We start from the raw sequence: 25,384 nt of genomic DNA on the forward strand, positions 1-25,384 counted from the left end.
GTAACTCTGATGGAGCTGCAGCGATCCACAGCTCAGGTGGGAGAATCTGTCCACAGGACAACTATTAGTCGAGCACTCCACAAATCTGGCCTTTATGGAAGAGTGACAAGAAGAAAGCCATTGTTGAAAGAAAGCCATAAGAAGTCCCACTTGCAGTTTGCGAGAAGCCATGTGGGGGATACAGCAAACGTGGAAGAAGGTGCTCTGGTCAGATGAGACCAAAATGTTACTTTTTGGTCTAAAAGCAAAATGTGTGGTGGAAAACTAACACTGCACATCACCCGGAACACAACATCCCCAGCAGGAAATATGGTGGTGGCAGCATCTTGTTGTGGGGATGCTTTCCTTCAGCAGGGATGGGGAAACTGGTCAGAGTTGATGGGAAGATGGATAGCGCCAAATATAGAGCAATCTTAGAAGAAAACCTGTTAAGAGTCTGCAAAAGACTTAAGACTGGGGTGGAGGTTCACCTTCTAGCCGGATAACGACCCTAAACATACAGCCAGAGCTACAATGGAAGAGTTTAGATCAAAGCATATTCATGTGTTAGAATGGCCCAGTCAAAGTCCATCCCTAAATCCAATTGAGAATCCGTGGAAAGACTTGAAAATTGCTGTTCACAGATGCTCTCCAACCAATCTGACTTGTGCTATTTTACAAAGAAGAATGGGCAAATATTTCACTCTCTAGATGTGCAAAGGTTAAAGTACACCTGTCAATTTTACAATTCTAAATAAGTTAGAGCAAACACTGTCTGCAAATACCTATGGAGTTCTCAAACTCCCCAGGATCCCCATCATTAACAGTCACACTTTTTGTAGTGTTGAGGGTTGACTTGCATTTTTCTGATTTTTTGATTTCTTCAGCTGATCTTAGCTTATGTATGATACATTATCCATATATATATTTATATATTTTCACTGCAAATTGTAAATTCTACTATGTAACAGTATATCTCATCCATGTTCTTTTTATTATTTTTAGTATACCATAATCTATGCCAAAACTCCTGCGGAAACTCCAAATGAGCGAAACATGTTGAGTGGTATTTATTCAAGTGGTATCTTTTCTACTGTCTGCCCATCATTGGATGTGGATATTGAGATATATACATTTTTTAACTATGCTGTGTAATTTATATTAATTGTAACAAATAAAAATATATTTTTATGGATAAGTTGTACATGTTTATCTACTCTATCTACCTTAAAATACAAGCACCTTAAAAGTCCTCGGGTTGTTTCAACCCTTTCTACCCCTTTCTCTGTATTTGTTACATTTTTCTGCAGTTTAATATTGTTTCATCACTATGATGAGCGGTTTTGCTACCCAACAAGCAATTATTGAAGGTGCAGGTGGGCCAGTCAATACTGTAGGAAATGATAAAAATCTGCATGTCTGAATGTATGTATAGCTTAGCTGTCCCTGATTTTGAGCGATTGTCCCTCTTTTTTTGAACAAAGTCCCCCTGTTAGTCTTTCCTCCTCATTTGACTCTCATTTTCGTCTGATGTATATACCTGTATATAAAATGCACTGTTTAACTATCAAAAATGTTTTATAGTGCTAAATCTTTCATCCAATTTCTTAAGTTGCATTTGTATATTTTAAAAGCCAGTATAAATCAATAGTAGGTGTAAAAAAAAAAAAGCACTAGAGGGTTTCACCAATAATTGTATTATTTTATTTCTCCATCTAATGGGGGTGTGCCAGGGGTGTGTACTCTGCCTACTCTCTGTGTAATGGGGGCATGGTAAGGATGTGTCCTTTGCCTACATACTTTTTGCTACTTTCCATTCTCCGAAAGTTGAGAAGTATGGGTAGAAGATGCCTACATTTTTGCTAGTGTATTTGTTTTTTTACAAATATGTACTTTAAAGCAAACCTGTGGGGCAGTCCCACTGTGTTAAACTGACTTCTGTTCTGATTTGCAGGCATACTATATATATTTATTACATTTACAGAATGTTCCAGGAGCTTGATCCCAAGATCCTCCAATATGGTGATTGCTACCAGAACTTGCATTGGCATAAATTGTCCCCCCTGCCAACTTTCTGCACCTTGCTATTGGCAAGAAAATTTTACAGCGCACACAAACATTTACTTCCAGCAAGGCTAGTTTAAAAACACCTAAACATTTTCAAAAAGACATTATCAAAAATATGGGGATTTTGTCACACCATATTGCTAGATGGTGCTAAGCCCACTTACTGCGACAAAATACCCCATGATTAGTGGGTCCTACACTATCCATAGATTGGGAGATCCTGCTTCTCTGAACCATGAGAGCAATACACTCTTCTTCTTCTCTCTCTGAGAGGGTGTGTCCCCCAAATATCTTGTTTGTTTATTGTATGCATTCTGACCAAATCCTTTTGGGATAGGAGCACCCCACTCCCTCATTAAGTACCTCTCATTAGTGTCCATTGTGTCATAGGTGGAGACCTCAAGATTCTCCCATTTAGAAGAGTGTAGCTCTCATGGTTCAGAGAAGCAGGATCTCCTAAATCTATGGATAGTGTAGGACCCACTAATCACGGGGTACTTTGTCCCAGTAAGTGGGCTTAGCACCATATAGCAATATGGTGTGACCAAATCCCCATATTTTTGATAATGTCTTTTTGAAAATGTTTAGGTGTTTTTAAACTAGCCTTGCTGGAGGTAAATGTTTGTGTGCGCTGTAAAATGTTCTTCTACTGTATGGTCTTATGGCTGCACCATCTTTAAAATGAGAGTGTGTGCCCCCCAAATATCTTGTTTGTTTGCTATTGGCAAGGACGCCACCCACCACTTTTCTTGTCCAATAAGAAGCTGCAGATGTTGAGAAGTGACATTCTACATCACAACCATGCAAGTTCTGTTAGCATTTTCCATTATGGAGTGAAGTAGGTTTTCAGGCTCCTGAGGCTTTCTGCAAACATAATACATGTGTAGTAGTCCTTTGCATGTAAGAACTGCTAGTGCACACATGAATTTTGTGAGATTCTATATGCAATTGGTACCATTTTATGGATTTAAAAACTACAACGGTGAGAATTACTGTCATGACGTGCTGTGTCTAATCTTAGCAAACAAACTTTGCCCTAGGAAAAAGAAAAAGACAATATTTTACTGAATGTAATATGACATAAGAGCTGTAAAACCTGGTTAGATTTCAAGTGGAATAAGGAACAAATCTAAAGATGACATAGGTTGGGCACATAAAGTTACTATGTGCCCTTTGTACCCCCAATAATGAATTATGCACCAAATCATGAAAAACTAGATGTTATCAGTGGATAAAACATTTCAAGAATACATTTGAGAATAATTTGTTGTTGCTCTGATAGCAGACCATCGCTGCTTGAGCCAGCCAAACTATTTGGGTATGCCCTCATTTCTATCTGGCTTGAACCCTGATCTTGTTTAATTCTTGCCTTTTTTAAATTAAATTTTATATAGAGAGAGAAATGATGACAACAAAAACAAATATTACTCTACAACTGTGGTACAGTCTTTCTTTACTTCTCAAAATCAAATATTATCATTTAGCATTTCACACTGTAATGTTGAGTATTTTATATTTTTGCTATCTTAAAAATCAAATAAAAAGAAATAATAAGAGCATGCCATCACTTAAAAAAATGGAAACATCGTTAAAAGGATAAGTCCACTTCAGTTGTAGGCGGTGTGCAATATGGAGGATTAGAGATTGCACCTGTGTGTTGGAGGACTCAGTAGTAATGCAAGCTCATTATGTCCCTGTAGGGCAAGAGCATGGGTCACCATGTATGTGTCCACACTGTGATGGCCCAAGTGTTTGGGATACTTTGTCCCTGGTCCAAGCCGCGGAATATTCCAGCCAGACTGGACGAAAGCCCACAGTGTGGTTTTGGTGTTGGGTTCCCCGCTAGGGATCAGAATTAAAGTTGGGCATACACCCCGCAGGTTGAATGAAAGAAACCCAACAGATTCTTCCATTCAAGTCAAACAGCACAGAAGGATGCCAACTGACAGAATTCCAAAACAGTGCCTGGTGCTGTTTGACCAGCAATTTTCTGCCGGGCTCTGGTATGGCCACCCAAATTTCAGCAGACTCATTATGAATCAGTCAAATTTTACTCAGTGTATGGCTTGCTTAGGAGAAAAGAGTACACTGACTTTGTCCATTCAGAAAAGGAATGAGCCTTTTGACATAATTACCGGCTCTTTCCTCCGCTCTCCATCCTGAAAGATCTGGGACAGGGGGGGCAAAGGAGGACGGGGGGGGGGACAGGAGGAGCACACAGAGAGGGACTAGAGGAGGAGGGGGGAGACCGGAGGAGCCTACAGAGGAACACAGAGGAAGACACAGAGGAGGATGCAAGGGACACTCAGGAATGTTCGGTGCGGCAATGGGAGAAGTTATAATTACCGATCTCCCTGTGTGGCTTTCAAGAAAGCAGCTGAAAGCCATGGAGGGGATGGGAGGAAAAGGGGCTGTCAGCTACTTTATTGAAAGTCACTCAGGGAGATCTGTGATTATAACTTCCCCTGCTGCCGCACCGATCATCCCTGAGTATCCAGGTATTGGACTAGGCATTGGGAGCATTTGCAGGAGTACAAGTACTTCTGCAAATACTCGGTATCGCCACAGATACCGATACTAGAATCGGTATCGGTGCAACCCTAGTTCAACCCGTATGGTTGAACGAAAAATAAACTAGTGGTGTGTACAAGGCTTTATACTGCATAGAAAGGAGAAGCAGCACTCTAGACCCATCTCTATCACTCAGCTCTCTCCTCTTATCAGCATGTTTCTAGTTAGATTCAGATATTGACTCCCTACTCCCAGGCTTATGCAACACAGGGGATTGCAAGAGATTGCTACCTTGTTACATTTAGGTACCTATACTGCATCAATTAATTAAAAAAAAAAAAAAAAAAGTTACTAAAATTCTCAGATCTATTTCATACAACATGTATTTGCTAAATATTTAAACCAATACAATGAACTCCTGCTTTAACAACCAGAAGTATGCTTTGAACCTGTCTAAATGATCTCTTGTTACACAGTTATAAAAAGATTGTACGCAATACTGTATATGCAATATAAAATGCAGACCAGTTTACCTTTGCATCCTTCACATGTCAAAGCATTGTAATGGTAGCCGGAGGCTTTGTCTCCACAAACAACACACAACTCATCTCCTTTAACCCTTGCAGCACAAGGGCTAATCCTAGCCTTCTTTGCAGGTTGCAAATCCACAATGTCATTGTCAATAGAAAACTGGCTGTCAGAAGGAATCCGTTTCAAATCATATATTCCACTGGAACACCAGTCCTCCGTTTGTTGTGAGTAATATCCAGAATTGACATGATACTGTGATGATGCCAGTGGCTGTTGGACTGCAGAATACTGTATGTGGTTGTATCCAGTGGAAAAGGAAGGTCCTTGTGAGTCATGGTCTGGTGAATGAGCATGCACTGAATGTATCCCTGAAAGAAAATAAAAGAGAGTAGCTGTGTTTACACTCATAAGCGATAGGTAGCTGTGGAAGAAATGTATGTTCAGTAAGTTGCTTATTACAGCCTAATGTCAAAATATGCAGTCAAAATAACATTTATAATGAGATATACTGGGGCATATTGCTGCTATGGATTGCTGAACTGGCTGATTTTTGGTCCGTGTACTTTACACCCAGCTTTACTTCTAATGTTGTCACCTAATTGCTTGATAAATGCCCCCCATTGTTTTAGCCTCAAAGGTACAATCGCCAATCCAAATACTATTCATATTATGAAATGGTTGCTAAACAAATCATTCAGTTTTAGTTTACCAGGAACCTCAGGACATAGGTAGCAAATGACAGTGTATCTTGGAAAATTTGAGGGTGGAGGAGGAAAGGCTTTTTACCTTTTATTCCTTACTTCCTTACCTAGGCCTGGCTACTGTGGTTGAAAACACCTCCTTTCAGAGATCAGAGAATTGGGAGCACATTGGTCATTGAAAATGATCCTGCTACCATCAGGTGGCAAGGAGGTTCTTTTGCAGCAGCCCCTCAAATGTATTTGTGCTCCTTTTTGGACAGTAGGTCCATTTTACACTTTTGTACCCTTGCGGGATATAACAGGGTGGCCACCCAAGAGTGGTCCTTCTCTTTGATGACCCATATACAGGTGTCCTTGCACAGATATTTGAGCATAAAAGACCCCATTTGACAAAAATTGCCTGCACAGAGGGCCCTGATTCTTCCCCAGTCTTGCCCTAGTCATGTGCCACTTCCAGGGGTTGGGAGGGGTTGGGAGGGGTAAAACTATCCTATTGAAGCCTGCCCCATTTCCTCATCCTCAAAGTCAGCATCTTAATACTACTCCTCTTATTCTGTGTCAACCTTTTGCTGCCTCATTGTATTCCACAAGCTGCTGGAGAGCAAGGATGGCTTTCTGGGCAAAATTATGGCACCTGGGGGTTGGATGGCATTCTGGGAAAAATAATGGTGGCTTGGTGCCTGCCACTATGCGGTAGCACAGGCTTTAAACTCACAGAAAGGGGGGATTCAATGAGCTATAATGGCAGCAGCTGCAAAGCCAGAAGTTTTGCCAAGGTCCCTGGGCATGGAGGTTATTTAATAAAAAAATTTCTTCCACTTCAGAAACAGATATGTTAAAAAGGCCCAAACACATTGCAAAGCTTTATGGATTGCCCCCTGGATAAAGCTGTGACCTCTAATTCGGCCAACTATTCATAACCAACTAGTATGCAGGAATATAGTGGGGATAACAGAAGAGAAGGAGGAAAGGACACATTAGTAGCACTCACAGAAAAGGTGTAAGAAGAGCAAGGCATTGTTAGCCAAATCATTACCTCACCGTATGCTGGGATTGTATAGTTTAGCTTGAGGAACCTGATGGCCACTATTACCTGCACGTGAAGAACCTCTGCTTTTGACTTTAGGCAGGCCTAACTTTTTTTAATAAAGGGGATTTTTTAAACTTAATGGCAGCTACAGCAATAGCGGGGATAAATATGTGATGCTTTGGTGCACAGTACTGTATCACAGTATGCAGTGATGTGCTGAAAACAAAGGGCAGCTTTGTCCATGTCAGCAATAAGTGTACACTGCTGTGGCCCCCAAAACAAAATCCCACATTTCCCAAACCCTCTTCCATCCATTCACCTATTCAATAGTATTAAATATAGATTTCAGTTATTAGTTTGGTAGAAATTGACCACTGTCAGGAAAGTACGCCAACACTTCAATAAGCAGCGACTAAAGAGAGACAAGGCAAGTTTTATCTTGCAATAAAAATTTGAGTATATTATCTGAGAGACAATAGCCAAATATGTTGTTTCATAGCTGGACAGTATGTAAGTAGGTTGGCTAGGCTGCAAAAAGAGAGAGAGACAGAGTGCATTATTTGATAGACAATGGCTGCAAATTTTGTACAGTGACTGGACAGCATGTAAGTTGCTTGATTGGGCTGCAAAATATGAGGGAGAGATGAGGCAGGATTCATCTTGAAATAAAAATTTGAGCCTACTGTGATCTGGGTCAAGATTGTGTAAGAAACAGAGTGCATGGGCCAGGAGTGTGTAATACAGAGAGTGCAGGGGTCAGGAGTGAAAGGAGGAGGTCAAAGTACAGCATTTTCTTCCTGTTTTCAGTCACATGCAGTGGGCTGGGGAAAGGAGCAGATTACAGCATCCATTGACAGAAAAGCCAGCAAGAGTTTGCACTCTTTTGAAGCCTCTTGCATCCTTGCAACCAAGGATGCAAGGTGGTGTGAACTGCTTGAGTCATAGTAACCAAGGACGCTAGATGGTGTGAGCTGCCTGACTCCTAGCAACCACCAAGACACTAAGCTTTTTCTTGTTGATTTCTTATTACCTGTCCCTATATTAGTTGTTCAACCGCTAAGGGGAGTGAGCAGCATTCTAGCAACCAAGGGAAGGGTGGCACTCTTATTGAAACATTGTATGTCACCTTTACAGTGCTGAAGAATTGGAACAGGCCTCAAATTTTGAAACACAAAGCAGGATTTACTGTGCAGCAAATATTAGAAATTTGGCAGCTGAGATCCAGCTATGAAAACACTGTGTGGCATCTATACAGTGCTGGGGCACTGGCCTAGACTACAAGAGGTCGCAAAAGCTGGATATGTGGCAAGTATAATTTTTTGGGGGGGATGAGGGGGGTGACAATTAAAAGTTTACTCTGCAGAATCAGCTAATAAAATTGAGTTGTGCTACACTTTCAGGAAGCAGGTGGATTTGCCTCTCCGTAACAAAACCTCAAACCTCCTGATGTTCTAAAGGTCCTTTCAGGCAGCACACTGGCTTCAGGGCAAGTCAGGACTTAGGTCTGGTGAATTTCCACATTTAATTTGACAGGAGAGAAAATTTCTAACGCACTGGATCAGTTGTGAATCCATGGTAGCAGTAAACCAGAATCTCATGCCTAACAGTGATCACCAGGCCAAGTAGGTAAATCCCTTCACATAGCAGTAGAAACCTGACAGGCGTTACAGAACTTCCATATTCTTTGCAATACTAATGAAACATTGTTTAAGCTTTAAATACACTTTTACCTATCCTTATGTCTTTAGGCTAGCCGAAGAACCTCACATATACACATGAAGAACAAAGTCCATGCAGATAGAGTTTCTATAGCACTCAAACCAAGGACGCAGCATTGCAAAGCAAAACTGCTAACAACTTTGCTACATGTGAAGAGCAAATCACTGTTTACAGCATAAAACATTGACTTTTATGCTAAAGATACAGTAGACAATCTATGATGTATTAATTCATCCTAGACTGACCTGATTTTGCTACCGGTATGATTGGTTTTGAATGGCTCATGAACAAGTCTTGACATATAAACCAAAGGTCAACTTTGTAAAGAAACCGATCAAGAAGAAGGCAGTTTCTGCATCTTATGTAAACAAATCTCAAGTTTTCAGGCATACCAGTTAGCATGTACCAAACATACTGTATACTGTCATGGATTTAATTACCATACTGAGATTCCGAAAAAGTGCCGATCTGACAGTATGACATCACAATTGCTCAGAAGATGACACATGTAGCATTCCCCTGCTCACATGGAGTACGCATGAGTGCTGAACTGCTTTGCACTACTGTAGATATTCATGAAAACTTTATTCAACACACAATAAATATATGCTTCATAAATGCACTGGCTTAAAATACATATTATTTTATGAAACACGTATTGCATAAGATCTTACACACTTGAAATATTAAAAAATGGATTAAGGTTCTATTTGAAAAAAAGGAGATCACAGCTACTGCAAATTTAAACCAGCAACATTTTGGGAAATAACTATATCACTAGTTGCCATTTATAAATAGCTTCTAGGCGAGGTGTGTAAAATGGAGACTCTTCCCTTGAATTACTGTACATGAAAAATGTTAGAGTATTGCATAAGATTACTCTGAGTAGTATACTACTGTTCCAAAGAGGTATTTAAGTACCTTTTTGACAGGAGACTTTTATTTTAGCTGTCAAGTTATACAAGGCAGCTGAAAGTTTATGTGAAAGTTTTACAGAAGTAGTTAAAGCTGTTTTTAAATATGTCATCGTCACAAAAAAAATGTTTTAACATCAGGTGCCATGTTCAAGATCTAGATGATGCATATAAAAAGACACCTACCGTTTGTTTTGCTTCTTTTCACCATTTCCATAATAAAACTAACACCCTGCTTTAAAAATTTTTTACCGTACAGCTCTTCTATACACAGTGATCGTTGCCTTTGCATTCTCTATCCAGTTGAAAATGAGAGTTTCCTTCTATATCTGGCAGGCTAAAGGTGTGACAGAACAGAGGTTATATGCTGATTACTGATTAACTTGTCTGAAGTACAGCAAATTGGAATTGCTGATGTGAAGAATAACTGATTTAAAGTAACAATATCTTCAGAATCTGTTATATTTGTTGTTTTTGCCCCCCGTTCACACCGGTGCGACTTGTCACGCAAAGTGACGACATGACAAGCTGCGCCCCATTGTTCATACCGCCGCGACTCCGCGCCGCAATTATGAAAAAGTGAAAAAAAAATTATCATTTTTTTTTACATAAATAGAGCTTTATTTTGGTGGTATTTAATCACCACAGTTTTTTTTTTTTTTTTTTACTAAAAAAAAAGAAGAAAAAAGACCAAAAATTTTGAAAAAAGGTTTTTGTTAGTTTCTATCAGAAAATTTTGTAAATAAGTAATTTTTCTCCTTCACTGATGTGCGCTGGTGAGACTGCACTGATGGGCACTGATAGGTTGCACCGATGGGCCCTGATGAGGCAGCACTGAAGGCCCTGATGAGGAGGCACTAATGTGCAGTACTGATAGGCACTGATAGGTGGTACTGATGGCCACTGATAGGCGACACTTATGGGCAATGATAGTCAGCACGGATAGGCGGCACTGATGGGTGGCGCTGATGAGCAGACACTCTAAAAGGCAGCACTGAGTTGCATCACTGATGGGCACAGATTGGCCTTACTGATGGGCACAAATTGTCATCACTGATGGGCACAGACTGGGATCACTGCTGGGCACTGTTGGGCTGCACTGATCATCAGGGCACTGATTATCTGTGCAGGTCTACCTTGCGAGGAGATGCCGCTGATCGACTCTCCTCTGCTCACACTCTGTCAGTGTGAGGCGAGGAGAGCCGATCACTCGCATTTCCTTCTTTACATGTGATCAGCTGTGATTGGATACAGTTGATCACATGGGTAAAGAGCAGCGTCATCGGCTCTTTACCGAGATCACAGTGACACAGCGTGGGCGCGCAAGCGCTCTGAAACTGGGGCAACCTCATATGACGTCCAAAAAAACGGACCGTCCCGCCCGCCATCATTTGTCTATACGGTGGGTGGAAGGTAGTTAAAAGTCTGCCATGTATGTGCCTTTGGTTGGTTGGTAGCAGTGGCGGCTGATTTTTTTTTTTTTTGGGGGGGGAAGGAAAACAACCACTCCCCCGGCCAGCCGGTTGCACCCCCCGCTCCCGCTAGGTCGGGTCACGTGCACCCCCCTCGTGGTCGCTCATCCAGCATCTACCCCATCTAGGTTCAGCAGCAGCTGGGGGAGAATAAAGGAGGGAAGCCAGCAGCACTGTGGGGCGGGGGGAGCAACACGAGGGAAGCCCAGCAGTAGGGGGAATCGGCACTGAATGTAGTAATTAGGGTGTGCCCAGGCACACCTGGAACACCCCCCTGCGCACGCCTATGGATATAGTTTATTGGTTAAGCCACTTTTTAGCCACTGTCAGGTACCGGTATATAGTCCTGTAACTGGTAGCTGTTCAAAGCGTTTGGTTTAAGGGAACTAAACTGGCTATTATCTTCAATGGCTAGGCATACACTGAGGTGTCCGAGTTCCTAGAAATATAAGAACACATAGCTATGAAGGTGACAGTTGTGCCTGGTCTAAATCTGAGATTTGAATAAATTACTTGAAGAGAACTTCAGAGGGGTAGAATTCATGGCTGTCCACTGAAAAGTTGTAAGATGTGGGGCAAGTTTAAGCAAGTTAGAGGAATCGACATTTGCTATGGACTCTAGCACTGATGGTACTAAAGCTTCTTCATCTGTTGGATGTGGCACTCAACGAGCTTCTGATTTTTCTCCTTTTCATACTTTTCTTTTTTCTTCAGGTAATATAAGTGTGATTTTTAGTGTTTGCATTCACTGTTCACTGTATTTCCTTCATATGAGACAGAGGCCATTTCCTCAGCAAGGGAAGATAATTGAGGTGATCAACCCACATGTACTCTCTGACTTGTAGGTGTGGCCTCTTTCATTCTATTTATGTGCGTAAAGGCTAATTGTCTTTATCACATTGCTGCATCAAAAAATTAAAGTTTAATAGAACATAGTGTTAGAAGAGCTGCCATTTGTAGTTATTGTAAGTTAGACATTATCAGGTGTATGATCATGACTCAGATCATTTGTAAACCAAAAGTGATTTGGAAAAGCTATGTTAATATTTAAATTGGTGACTTGTATGAAGCCATTTCCTGTGTTGTTTCATAAACCTTTCTAGGTCTTTAGATTAGTCTAAACAAAGAGCAATTCTGTGCAGTAACCAGTGGCAACAATATATACAAAGGGTGGCATTTCACAGATATTTTATTGATGCAGTGATATTACAGGTATTTTTTTAATTTAGTAGTTAACAGAGTAGACAGTTGTCCACAATTTGAATAGAGGCTTGGGCCTGGAGATCATAGAAACTTAAAGGGTTTGTTCACCTTTACCAAAAAACTGCCTATGCATCTTGAAAAACAAAAAGGAAACCATCAATTGTTTGCGTGGGTGTCAGGGGCCTATTAAGCCTCGTACACATGATCAGATTTTCGGCAGGGAATTGTGTGATGACAGACTGTTTGCCTAAAATCCGACAGTTAGTACACTCCATCAGACAATTGTTGGCAAACTTTCCCCCAGCAAATGTTGGATGGCAGGCTAGTAAATTTTGGCAGAGTGTGGCTGGTGAGTGTATATTCTTTATTCATAAAGTACAAAAAACGTCCATCAGGCCATCTGATTTGATCCATATTGCATCTCTAAAAACATATTTAAAACATATCTATAACAAACGTGTGCACAACCCTTATCATGGGTTGTATTCGCCCCAAACCCATGGGATAATCCTGTAGTCATTAACAACCCACAATCAATTATGCCCAAAGCCCAACGCAGACTTGTTCTTCTTCAGGGGCTATTTTTTGGACATTACACCAAAGTCATATAATCACCAGTGACCTGTGTAAAAGAAGCTAAAACCACATGGTATGTGCACGGAGCGTCCCAGTTCAGTAAGTAGGCAAAAAGCAGAGCCCGGCGGCCACAGGGATCCCATAAGAGCACTTAAAGCGGTTGTATACCATAATTAATAACTTTTATCTACAGGTAAGCCTATAATATGGCTTACCTGTAGGTAAAATGAATATCTCCTAAACCTGTATGGTTTAGGAGATATTCACTTTGCATGCAGCCGTTGACATCAGCGGCGCATGCAACGTGAATGCCCAGCTGAAGGTCCGGCGGACGGTGCTGGACCTTGCCAGGAAGAGAACTCCCGCACTGGAGTGACGTCATCACGGCTCTGGCCACTCACAGCACCGGAGCTGTGAACCCAGAAGACACACCGAGGGCAAAATGTCAGCTCCCTCAGCGTGGACCGGGATTAGATACAGATGCCTCGTTCTAAGGTATGTATTTCATAATGAGCTAGTATGCGCTGCATACTAGCTCATTATGCCTTTGCCTTACAGGTTTTTATTTATTTATTTATTTATTTTCCTGCAGGTATACAACTGCTTTAACAGAATATCAGTAGGTCTAACCAGTGGCATGGCCGGCCGCTACCATCAAAACAGGGAAGCTAAAGGAATGGCTGTATCCTGACACTGTAATAAAAAAAAAAAATGGGTAGGTGCTTTATAAAGCACCATGTTCTAAAATAATACTAAACTAAGAAAATATTGTTATGGCAAAATGATTTTATATGGTGCTCAGGGATACCACTGAATAAAATATATAAAAAACAAAGTTTTATTCATGTAATCAAAAATGTGTTTTTTTTGTAATTCATGTTCATTGATTTTTTTAATGTTTCTAATAAAATTATGATTTTTATATATTTTATGTAGTGGTATCCCTGAGCACCATGCAAAGTCATTTTGTCCTAACATTTTTTTCTGTGTATCCCAACACTCCTTCCTTTTGTTCCTATACCTCCAGATGTTGCTGACCATGGACTGTATTCTGATGCTGTCCCTGCCTTCTGATTCAGTACTTCGGCTCATGCCCTGGCTTTGTTACTGGCTATTGATCAGGTGCTACCATGCTTCTACCTCTGGTCTTTATCCAGTGGTCCACAGTCACATGTGCCTCACATCCAACAGCTGGCTTTGCCAGCAACATCGGCCACTCTGTGTCCTCACATCTCTTGTTACGATTTCCAGGGATATTGGACAAGAGCTGCAAAAGAAGCCCCTTCTTCAGCTCGATCTCCACCAGGTATGTGACATCAGCCCTCAAAGGAATACTTCAGACCTGTCTATTTCTTAAGATCAGAGGAATTATGTTTCATCTTTAATAAACTCCAAAAAATTTGTCAAGGGGAAATGAAACTAATTCCTTCTGATAGTACATATTATGGGCTCTGTAGAGATATGAAACTGTATATTTACACATAACTACCTCGGGACCAACAAAATGTTTATATAGGGCCTGCTTGCCATGCAGTGTATTGACTTATTAGAATCTGGCTGATGTGCTGAAAATCCCAATCTTGAGTCAGCCATTAGAACTGGCTGGTCTATATAGCTTATGGCCACTCAAGGAGACCAGAATCTTCTCCCAGACGATAAGTCCATCCCACATTTTCTCCTATGTAGCAAGGTCCCAGGCCTCCTTTGATCTAATGAGGACCTCCAGGGCCAGGGATAGCTGACATCCTTCTGTATGTAGTGGGTTGTGAAGCATGGTTGGTGTATAGTTGTTAAAGTTATTGGGCGCCAGACACTTCTTGGATGCAAAAGAAAGTTTATTTCTCTGAACAAACCTTTTTTTGGGGGGAGAGAGGGTTAGGGCCCGAACACCCTTAGGTAGTTGCAAGATTAATTGGCAGACTCCAAGACTTCAATAGGAGGACAGCCATACAGGGAAAGGCATCCAGCTAGATGCCACATCTGCATGTGTAGGAATGCTGTCTCCTAGGACAACAGTCTTTAACAGTTCCTTCACTTTCACTACAATCACTCCTTGTAGTTCTTCAATGCACTGAGCACCTGGTCTCTCACTAGACGCACTGATTCACTGTCACTGAATCCCTTGAGTTCCTTCAATCTTCATGGTGGTATCTCCCTCAAGTGTCACCCCCGCTTCTCTGCTGGGTCCCTAGCTTGGCACTTTAGATACCTCTTAAGCTTCACCCCACTGGCCTGCTCGGTCCCTGGCTTGACACCCAAGGCTGCTCTGCAAGCATCACCTCCGCTGTCTGGTCCCTGGCTTGATTCCCACTGAAGTTTCCTGATTCTTCACCAGCCCTGGTTGGTGAGAATACTACTCCGGTACTTGCTTCAGTTACTCACTGTGGTCCCTGGTAATAAGGCGGATAGTCCCTTACTGGCCACAGCTTCCCCTTTATCTCTGACCACGACAGGTTCTCCGGCCGACAGAACTTCTGGTTGAACTGCAAGCCTCAATTAGGGTTGCCACCTGTTCGGGATTCACCCGGACAGTCCAGGTTTTGAATCATGTGTCCGGGTTTCAGGTGAATTTATTCAGATAAGAATGTGTCTCGGAACAGGGCCTGACAGGAGGGGGCACTATGCGCCCCGCATTACTAGGCTCTCCCAGTAAGCCAAGGGATTCAAGAAAACCCCTGCCCATTGGCTGAGATAACCCATATACTTATAACCTGACCTTGCATTGCCCTTCTCCTATCTAGTACCACCAAGTACCTGGCTACCTAGTGGTAGAAGATAAGTGCAACAAGGCCAAACTTAGGGAGAAATCAATAGATCTCTAGCAATCAACCAGGATAACTACTCCTGGCAAGTAAATTTGTGAGGAGCAACCCTGCCTAAACTCCAGGGTGCTACATCCTTCCCCTGTCCACAAAACTATGTCTCGGAGTTTGCAGCGAAATCATTTCTTTTAACGCTCTCAAGCCTGAGAGCGAGTGTCCTGGTAAAAACTGGGATGGGTAGGGAGACAGGGAAAGGCTAACAATATAGAATTATAAACATATGTGTGGCGTACTACATGAATAAACATAGGTATCAAATAGTCATATAAAAAACTATGATGAGTCATATAGGACAATAAAGCATCAAAATATCTATGTACAATTTTAAAGGTAGGCCTAAGCAACAACCTTAATTCCTCACTATCTATCTAAAATATATGTACAATGATAATATGGAAATAGGTTAGTGTTAACGGCAGGTTAGATCCCAGTCTCTCTTTAGCCAAGGAAGACGAACCGACACAGCAACACCTGAAAGAGAGAATCAACAGCAATGCAAATGCATCCTATCCTAAAGTAACATGGTGCAGTATATACATTAGTGATTAAGCAAGTTTCAATTGTCCTCAGCCGAAGACAGCATAGCAGTGTAAATACACCCTATAAAATTTTATATTATTTACATCTTTAGAAGCAGGTCCCATCCTCCGTGGAGAATACCACCTTCTTCCCATTGGTCAACAACTTACATCTAGCACATAATGTGAATAAAGTTCACTCAGGACGGCATCGCTCACGCCACCTGGTGACCACACTAGACACAGTCCAGACATATGTTTTGATCCATTATTCACATGCATAGTGAGATTTTACCCTTCTTTTATAGCCTAATCTAACTGACTAAACACTTAAAGTCCAAAACAGTTTGCAGTCCACCAATTTCCCTCTAGGTGGACTATATTTGCCGGTAGTTTCCCTTCTTTCTCAGGGACAACTCTGGGGACAAGAGGAACCGCACTTTAGGACATAGATCCCCTAGCAAAGACATCTTCAGTCTGTCCACATGACAGCTGGGGACAAAGAAGATTTCCTTCTTAGGAGCAGCAACCTGCTGAAGATCACAGGTCGCCCTTCAGGGTGAATCACCCCAACAACTTCAACTTGGGCACTCCATGTATCTGCCGGCATAGTCCAGCATTGTTCGAGCAGAAGAGCTCCCTGGAAGGTTCTCCACTAGCAACACTTTAAATGTGTGTGTAAAGTGGCTGTCAGCATAGCGTCCTTGACATTACACAGCAAATATTTGTAATCCAAGGGGTAATGATACCATTTCAGGGATGTTTCACCAGTAGTACCCGGGGTCGAGCAGAATTACAGACCTTCCCTTCTTATTCACCGTGGAGACAAATTGCTTGAGATCCTTTTTATCCGGTCGGCGGATGACTACACCATCTGGATTGATCTTCCTGCAGTAACCCCAAGTATTCAATACTGACAGGTACTTTGCGGACATCTTAGGCGACAGCTTTAGAAAGTCTGTTTTGAGACAGATCTGAAGGAACCCACGCACTGCTTCGTCTACCCATTGGATTTCTTTTTCTGAGATCTCTTCTTCCAAATGAGGGGGAATGTAGGGGTATAAGTACCCGTTGTCTTCTGCCACTCTCTCCATTATTATTCTCTGTATCTTGGACAGCTGAGGCAAGGTCTTAGGATCTCCATATCCAGGTAGAACCTGTGCATCTGGATCACGCTGAACCGAGCACCCAGCGACCACATCACGCTTATGGTCTGGTTTAGGGGGTCCTGTGCGTCCTGGTTCACCGTTTCAGGTCCGATTTCAGCCTGAATTTTGGGCTGAATTTGGACCTGAAAGGACCAAAAGAGGCACATGGCTCCTGCGCAAATTCGCACCAGAGCCAGATCTCCACAGAGAGCCGGTCACATTCTCCTGCTATTGCGAATTAGATGCTGAGATCCCGCATCCAATTCACAATAGTGTGAACCCAGCCTAACAGTTCCAAAAACAAGAATTAACAGTTCCTTCACTTTCACTACAATCACTCCTTGTAGTTCTTCAATGCACTGAGCTCCCGGTCTCTCACTAGACCCACTGATTCACTGTCACTGAATCCTTTGAGTTCCTTCAAGCTCTTGGTATCTTCCTCGAGCGTCACCCCCTCTTCTCTGCTAGGTCCCTAGCTTAGCACTCTAGATACCTCGCAAGCTTCACTCCCGCTAGCCTGCTCGGTCCCTGGCTTGATACACAAGGCTGCTCTGCCAGCATTACCTCCGCTGGCTGGGTCCCTGGCTTGATTGCCACTGAAGTTTCCCGATTCTTCGCCGTCCCCGGTTGATGAGAATACTGCTCCGGTACTTGCTTCAGGTACTCACTGTGGTCCCGGGTAATAAAGGGGATAGTCCCTTACTGGCAACAGCTTCCCCTCTACCTCCGACCATGACAGGTTCTCCGGGCCGACAGAACCGTCACTTCTGGTTGGACTGCAAGCCGCAATCCCAACCCTGCGCCCCGCAATACTATTTTCTTAGGAGCGCCCAAAGGTGTCCCAGGTTTGTTACAATCCTATACTGTATACTAAAAAAAAAAAAAAATTGTGCACCGCTAAAGTGTTCGAGTTTGGCTTGAAGAAAAAGTGGGAACCCTAGCCGCAACCCAAACTTGCACTGCTCTCTTGCTTCTGGATAGGCCCTCAGACAGCCTAACAGCCAGATGTGCCCGGGATAGGCCCCATCTCCTAGCAACCCGGGCAATACAACACACGTTTACCCAGATAGCCGTCCAGGTGGCACAGAACATAGATCACCTGGCTCCACCAGAATATATAGGCTCTCCCAGCATGTCAAAGGATTCAAGAAAACCCCTGTCCATTGTCTGAGATACCCCATATACTCATAACCTGCAACAAGGCCAAACTTAGGGAGAAATCAATAGATCTCTAGCAATCAACCAGGAAAACTACTCCTGGCAAGTAAATTTGTGAGGAGCAACCCTGCCTAAACTCTAGGGTGCTACACCTATAAATTAGGAAGTCTGTAAAATGAACATTGCCTGGAAAAGGGCATTCAAATAACTGTCATTTTTTAAATTTCATAATTTTCCCACCAACAGGATAAAACAATACGTAAAAAAAAGTGATTTTTTTTTTCTATTTTTCTCTTATTATTGAATAGCATATAGCGAAATTGCTGTATGCCCTTATCTGCTCCTATAAATTTTCAATTTTTACATTTATACATATTTGTATGTTTTATTCACCTAAGGATAATAAATTATGTATTCATAGTCTTAGAAAGGTTGGCGCATTGTTACCAGTGCCTGTATGCTCGGTATAGGTTTGTTGCTAATCTGTATGAAATTGCATTGTGTCTATGGATTACATGCAGATTAGTGTTTGCAAGATAGCAGATCTGCCAGACAAGAACCTGTATGTGAGTATATTTGCCTAGCAGACCAGTCAGCTGACAAACTTGCAGTTGGTGGTAGGCTATCCTGTCATGTGTTTGGTATGTATGGTAGTGGGAAAAGTGATAATACAAGGATTTTAGCTTGCAGGATAGCTTGAGGAATTTTAGAAGTTTGTGGTAATCACTTTGCTGTTCCACAGCCCTAAGGCCTTGTTTGCAGTTGCGGTGTTTCCGATCACTCTTCAGAAAGCATTTGCTAGGCAGAGAGGAGACACGGTATTCCCTCCTAACTGCCTGATTTTACCCCTTGAACCCTGCACTAGTGTGCTGCAATCACATACATTGCAAACAGTTGTGAGGCGATTTGCAGGGCACTCCCATTCAGTAGAATGGGTCGTGGTCAGCAGGCAGTACCATCTGTTGGACGCAACAGCATTTATAATGTTTGCTGCTACACGATGCAAAGCATCACAGTGAGGACATGTGTATTCTACCCAGCTGCTGCCTTTGCAGCATTAGGGGGGGTGGACGTAAAACCAAATAACAACTGCGTGGTTTTACCACCCCCTAACACTAGTGTAAATGAGCCCTTAGGCCGGCCCGTACACTGAGCATACACCGCCAGAAATTTGTTTGATTCCCCAATCAACACAATTCAAAATTCTGTATTTCACTATATAAGCTCAGTTTACTGGTAAAACAAGACTTCGGTGGGTGTAAAAAGTTGTCCGCTTGCCGCCTTCTGACTGTAGGCTTACTGCAGGCGAGTGCGGGTGCACTAAGATGGCCGCGATGGAACGTCACTTCCATTGCATTTTCTGATGGGTAGCGGCTTTCTGACAGGACACCGGCCTTAGAGTTTACCAGAGTATATGTAATGCCCTGTACACACGGCCGGTTTTGCTGTTGGGATAAACTCCGAAGGTTTCTCCGACGGAACTCCAACGGAATTCCATTCAAGCGCTCTTGCCTACACACGGTCAAACCAAAGTCAGACCAAAGTCCGACCGTCAATAATGCGGTGACGTACAACACGTACGACGGGACTAGAAAAAGGACGTTCAATAACCAGTAGCCAATAGCTTCCGTCTCGTACTTGCTTCTGAGCATGCGTCGTTTTTGGTACGTCGGAACAGGATACAGACGAGCGGGTTTCCTGATAGTAATTAGTTCCGTCGGAAAAATTTAGAACATATTCACTAGAGTCCGATGGAGCATACACACAGTCGGAAAATACAATGAAAAGCTCCCATCGGACTTTTTCTGACGGACATTCCGCTGTGTACGCAGCATAAGATTTAACTGTGTGTGTATGTCCAGCCAGCAAGTACCTCTAGTGTCAGTCAGTGTCATTGTGGGTTGTGATAACTACAAAGCTAGTTTCCCCTTCCCAATGTAAGCTTAGGCTTGCCATACATTATACACTTTTCTTATTCAATTTCCTTTAGATTTACCTTCAACTACATAGTGCAAGGGCCTGCCTGCATACAAATTGAGAGTGTTTAGGTTTGACCACAAATATGGTTTTGGTAAAGCTAAAGGAGAATTTTACAAGAAAATTGTGTAATGTATGGCCACCATAACTCCTCATTCCTTCTCCATCAAAAGATTCTCAAGCCAGTGATTCTCCAAGATTCAATTAATTTACATTAAAGAAACACTTATTTTAAAGTGTAAAATTTGTTAATTTTATTTCTCTACATTAACCTTATCAGCTTGTATAACTTTAGACTTACCAGTGAAATGGGAGCTGTCTATGAGCGAGATTCCTGTATCTACTGGATGATGACAATATCCCGAAAGGTCAATTTCAGATTCCATCCAGGTACTGAGATCTTTGATTTATTCTCCTCAGATGATTTTAACGTGTAGTCTTGACCTATTGCAATATATGAAGTGATATGTTTTTTTCATGAATATTTTCATGTTTTTGTTTCTATATACTTTACACATTCGGCATGGAACCCAGCTAGTGGGGATCACTCTAGCAGTGGTGCCTATCAAAGTGATTTCCAGCTTCCAGGGGTCTGAGCAAGTTATGGTACGCATAGTTACATTGGACCATACCTGGAATTCAACTTTAAGACTGAGACGTATAAAAAATCCACATGAGATCACAGAAACCCTCAGTTTCTCTAATGATTGGCAATCTTTCTGGCAGTCTGGTTTATTTCCCATATATTCAATGACACATTCATTTATGACAAAGTCTAATAATGCAATGTAATAAGCAGGTGTGTAGAGTGAACTTTACCATATATCACAAAAATGATTGTACTGAAAAATCTGATTTCCAGCAGCAAGTGGAGACTACTGGTCAGAGCGTGGCGTGTTGGAGCATATCTGCATGACCCTTGCACACAAATATTGGCTGAGCTTCAAATCTGATTAACTAAACAGAAAATGTCAAACAGAGATAGGTAAGATCCAAATGTATTTATTTGGTTACTGTAGCCAGATGCTGGGCTACAACAACATGGAGAAGGAGACATAGCCCTTTGTTATTTCACTCTCTACTCTAATGCTGGATGTTATGCCGCACCACCCTATTAAGCCAGGAATTTTAACCAGGAAGCCTATGGATCCCTATTCAGGATGCTGAGAATCATGGGAGTTGTAGTTAGAAATATCAGCCATAGAAAATGGACCTTTTACACTACAGTTCCTAGAGAACACTAAGGAGGAGGGGTGAGAGGACTTTTACCAGATCGCATAGGAAATTGCTTCCTCTTGGTGCCAAGGAAACTGCTGAGAGTACATCTACCTGCATGCTGATCAGACTGCTGAGAGGCCACACCAGTTTGGACTGAGCCCAAGAGTGGAGACACCTGGCGCAGAGTCACGCAGACCACAGCATCACATCTGCACACATGGAGATCAGGGTGTCCTCTCACCCTCTTCTTCCCACCACTAATCAGCAAAGCCATTCTGTGGAGAGACAGAGGGGGCCACCTTTCACAGCGAGAGTTCACAGCTACACCACAGGGACTGGTAAGATGGCTCACTGCCCATTGTTCACACTGCTTGCAGGGACTGAGCCACTAAAGGCAGGATATTATTTAAACTGCACCTATACCTCACCTATACCGCAACGATACCGCATCTATACTGCACCTATACTGCATATAAATTGCATTGTTACTGCACCTAACTGTATGTTAAGACTATCAATAAGTGCACCAGAGCATCTTAAAGGGCCCCAATGACAGCCGGCAGAAGAACCTAAAAGACTGCCCCCCCCCCCCCCCCCCGCACCATGCCATTCTTCCAGCCCCTACTTTTTATTAATGTAATGGTTACGTCCGCCCAATAAGCCTTGGCCTAGCATAGTAATCAGTATGGCACCTTGGCAGTATAGTCTCCTGAATGCAGTTAATATTTGCTATGACCAAGCCCCAGGGTTTCAACCCCTTATGCTTAAATACCCTAATTGCAGGAATCTTAACAGGTCAAATGGCAGACACACCACAGCAGGTTAACCAACAATACAAGCAGCACTTTAGGGTGGCTTCACACTGCCCCGCTGCACTTTTGCTAAAGCACAGCTAACCTGCAGCCTTTTATGCTGGTCAGCTGTGCTTTTTCATAGACTTCTACGAGGTCTTGCGGTTTTGGTGCAGTTTCAGAAAACACACCAAAACTTCTGCATGCTACATCTTTGGTGCGCTTTCAGGGATCGCACCAAAACAGTGGGACATTGTAGAAGTCTATGGTAAAGCACAGCTAACCCGCACAAAACCCATGGGTTAGCTACGATTTGCCCAAAGCGCAGCGGGACCGCACCGGGGCAGTGTGAATCCACCCTTACAAATACAATGCAACATGAATGCACTTAGCACTTGCCTACAGGCTAATTACATGGACATACGTTTACATCTGCCCGCCCATAGAGATACATCGCAATATGTCTAGACCCCTATAAAAAAACAGACAGACGGAACGCTCATGAGAAAGAGCCCTAGGTGTACAAAGGCTTACAGTTCTCTGCAGTCACAGCCCAAGTAGAAGAGACTACCCCTCACTACCATGCTGTAGAGAAGGACTCTTGCTCTTTCTGGGGAAGCAGTGGCCTCTCTGTAATGGTCCAACACATTCCCCCGAGTCAGACCTATAGCTTTGCAATCAGCAAAACTCATGCTCCCTGCTGATTGGAGAGTTCCAGCTCTGACTCAGCAAGGGGATGTGGGGCCTCTGCAGAAAGACTACTTCCACACAAGGAGCAAATGTTCTTCTCTCCAGCATGTGAGCATTGGAAAAACATTTACTCAGGTTGTGACAGCAAACCAGTTGTAGGACTTTGATACCTTTCGTATGGATGCACACTGAATGTATTTAGCTGATTTAACCAGATCATTTGGGCTTTAAACAGTTCATGATTGTAGGTACAGCCCTGAAAATAGCAGCACTAAAACAAACATACATTGCCCTAGTTTCTATTATGAGATGTTAGTATCAGCCTCCTTAGCTTTGTTGCAGCTGCATATTCGCACACAGGAATATGACAATAGGAAACAAGCAAAAACAGACATGTTGTGTGCACATGTAGCAAAATGGATGGAATTATACAACAATATGCAGTTATAAAATAAGTAAATAAAAGCAGGAAAAACATAATCTTTGAACTCATACTCAAAAAGCTCAAAAAGCTCAATGTACTGTATATACAGAATAATAGTTTTGTGTTCTTAGTACAAATTGGTGAAGTGATATCTACTCTTTAGGGTGACTTGATACTGATTATATTCATATAATGGATGTCACACATTGTTTATTTAACCCCAATTAGCCTGTACAGTATATCCTGCTTTTATTTACTAGCCAGCTGAAACATTTCTATTCCAGTGAATAGAATCATTACTAAGAAAAACAGCATTTGTTATCATAAACTCTACAGCAAGCTGATAACATGTAAGACCTTTACTATGAAATATTTATTCTTGTATGTGACATCCAAACGTTAGTCATACAATGAAAACATTTTTAACATCGCTGGTCTTTTAGCCTAGGTTCACACGGACAGCGGGAATGAAATTGTGCAAGTTCAGCTGAACACGATTTCATTCCCACATGTCAGTCCTGACTTCGGGGGTGATTTCAGAGACATCTGTATGGGTTTCTGCACAGATGTCTATTGAAATCGCATCTCGAAGTCACCAAAAGTAGTACAGAAACTACTTTTGGGAATCGGTGCGGTGCTGCAAATGCGGCGTCGCACCAATTCGGGCAGTGCCATTGCCGGCAATAGCCGCCGATTTTGCATGCCAAATCGCTGTGAACCAGGGCTCAATGAGCAGAAATTATAGTGAAGACACCATATATATAAAAAGGATCAGTCAGCGCAAACCTTAATAATAACAAAAAACAAGAAGAAAAAAATACGCAGCTAAGCACCAGGAAAATTCTGAAGCCCAAAATACATACGCAATTCAAAGCAGTACAGCGTATAATACAAAGTCCATAATCATATATGTCACAAATGGAAGGTCCTAAAGATGATCTGGGTGCTTGAAATTCACCAAACGACAAAACACCAGTCTCTTTGTGCAAAATGAGCCCTCCACCAACACAGATAGTGCTTCGCTCACCTCCAATAATTGACCTATGTTCTCGCAGATAGGTCAAAGAACGCAGTTTACCCACTCATACGGGGTGATGTAAATGGAGGTGAACACCGGCCATTATTATTAAAGTGCGTGTTTTAATACTCAGTGAGCACTTTGATTATTTATTCTTTTCATGGTTCCTGTGATGACCTTTTCCTTCTGATATATGTGGACCTGGCTGGTATTCACCTCCATTTACATCACCCCATATGAGTGGGTAAACTGCGTTCTTTGACCTATTATGGACTTTTTATTATGCACTGCACTGCTTTGAATTTTATAATGAAGACACATTTGGGATGATTTACTAAAGAAGTTCAGAATTTTCACAAACAATTTATTGTGTGAAAGTGCTCAACTCCTTTACTAAGGACTTGTTTATACTTGCTTTGCTCTTTGAATAGTGATCTGCACTGATTCCCTTTTCAGGGGGCATTCAACAGGTGGCTGGGGAGGGTTGATTGCAGTTGCAGGGCGGTGGCACTTGAATGTGTCACATGCCGAACAGCTTGCCAAACACAGCAGGGAGGTATAATTTTTCAGTGGCCATGGCATTTGTACCTCTCCATCTAGCTGCCTTTGCTGCTTAATGGGAAGTAGAAAAACCATGGTTCAACTGCCTATTTTTACCGACCTCCCCACCCAAAAGTGTAAACTAGGTCTAACTCAGCCTTATTCTGCCCCCAAATGTTTTATTTCATACAGTCTACATATCCAGTGCTGAGTCAACACTGCAGTCAGACCTGGCAAAAATGAGAAAAGCAGTGCAAAATATGCCCTAAATAAATGAACAATTGAGTGACTGCAAGCATTTACTGAAATATCTTCTAAATAAAATCTACTAAAAAGCAGTGTTAAGTTTAGTCATAGTCTTTTGACAAAAATGCTAT

General features: G+C 42.2%; 1 protein-coding gene across 2 annotated transcripts in view; it reads right to left on the bottom strand.

Moving 5' to 3' along the window:
• Positions 1–25,384, bottom strand: part of NR1H4 (nuclear receptor subfamily 1 group H member 4) — a 119,506-nt gene that overhangs the window by 79,053 nt on the left and 15,069 nt on the right. Inside the window, exons 1-2 of one of the 2 annotated variants that reach the window (XM_073620389.1) lie at positions 9,639–9,880; positions 5,091–5,456 (exon numbers count right to left, since the gene is read on the bottom strand). In XM_073620389.1, coding sequence (XP_073476490.1) covers positions 5,091–5,456; positions 9,639–9,744 — 472 coding nt within the window. In that variant the 5' untranslated portion in view covers positions 9,745–9,880. Of the gene's footprint in view, positions 1–5,090; positions 5,457–9,638; positions 9,881–20,627; positions 20,771–25,384 lie in introns of those variants that run through there. The other variant, XM_073620390.1, reaches the window with a different exon arrangement.

The sequence above is a fragment of the Aquarana catesbeiana genome, linkage group LG03 (genome assembly GCF_042186555.1).
Source record: "Aquarana catesbeiana isolate 2022-GZ linkage group LG03, ASM4218655v1, whole genome shotgun sequence".
Classification (NCBI taxonomy): domain Eukaryota; kingdom Metazoa; phylum Chordata; class Amphibia; order Anura; family Ranidae; genus Aquarana; species Aquarana catesbeiana.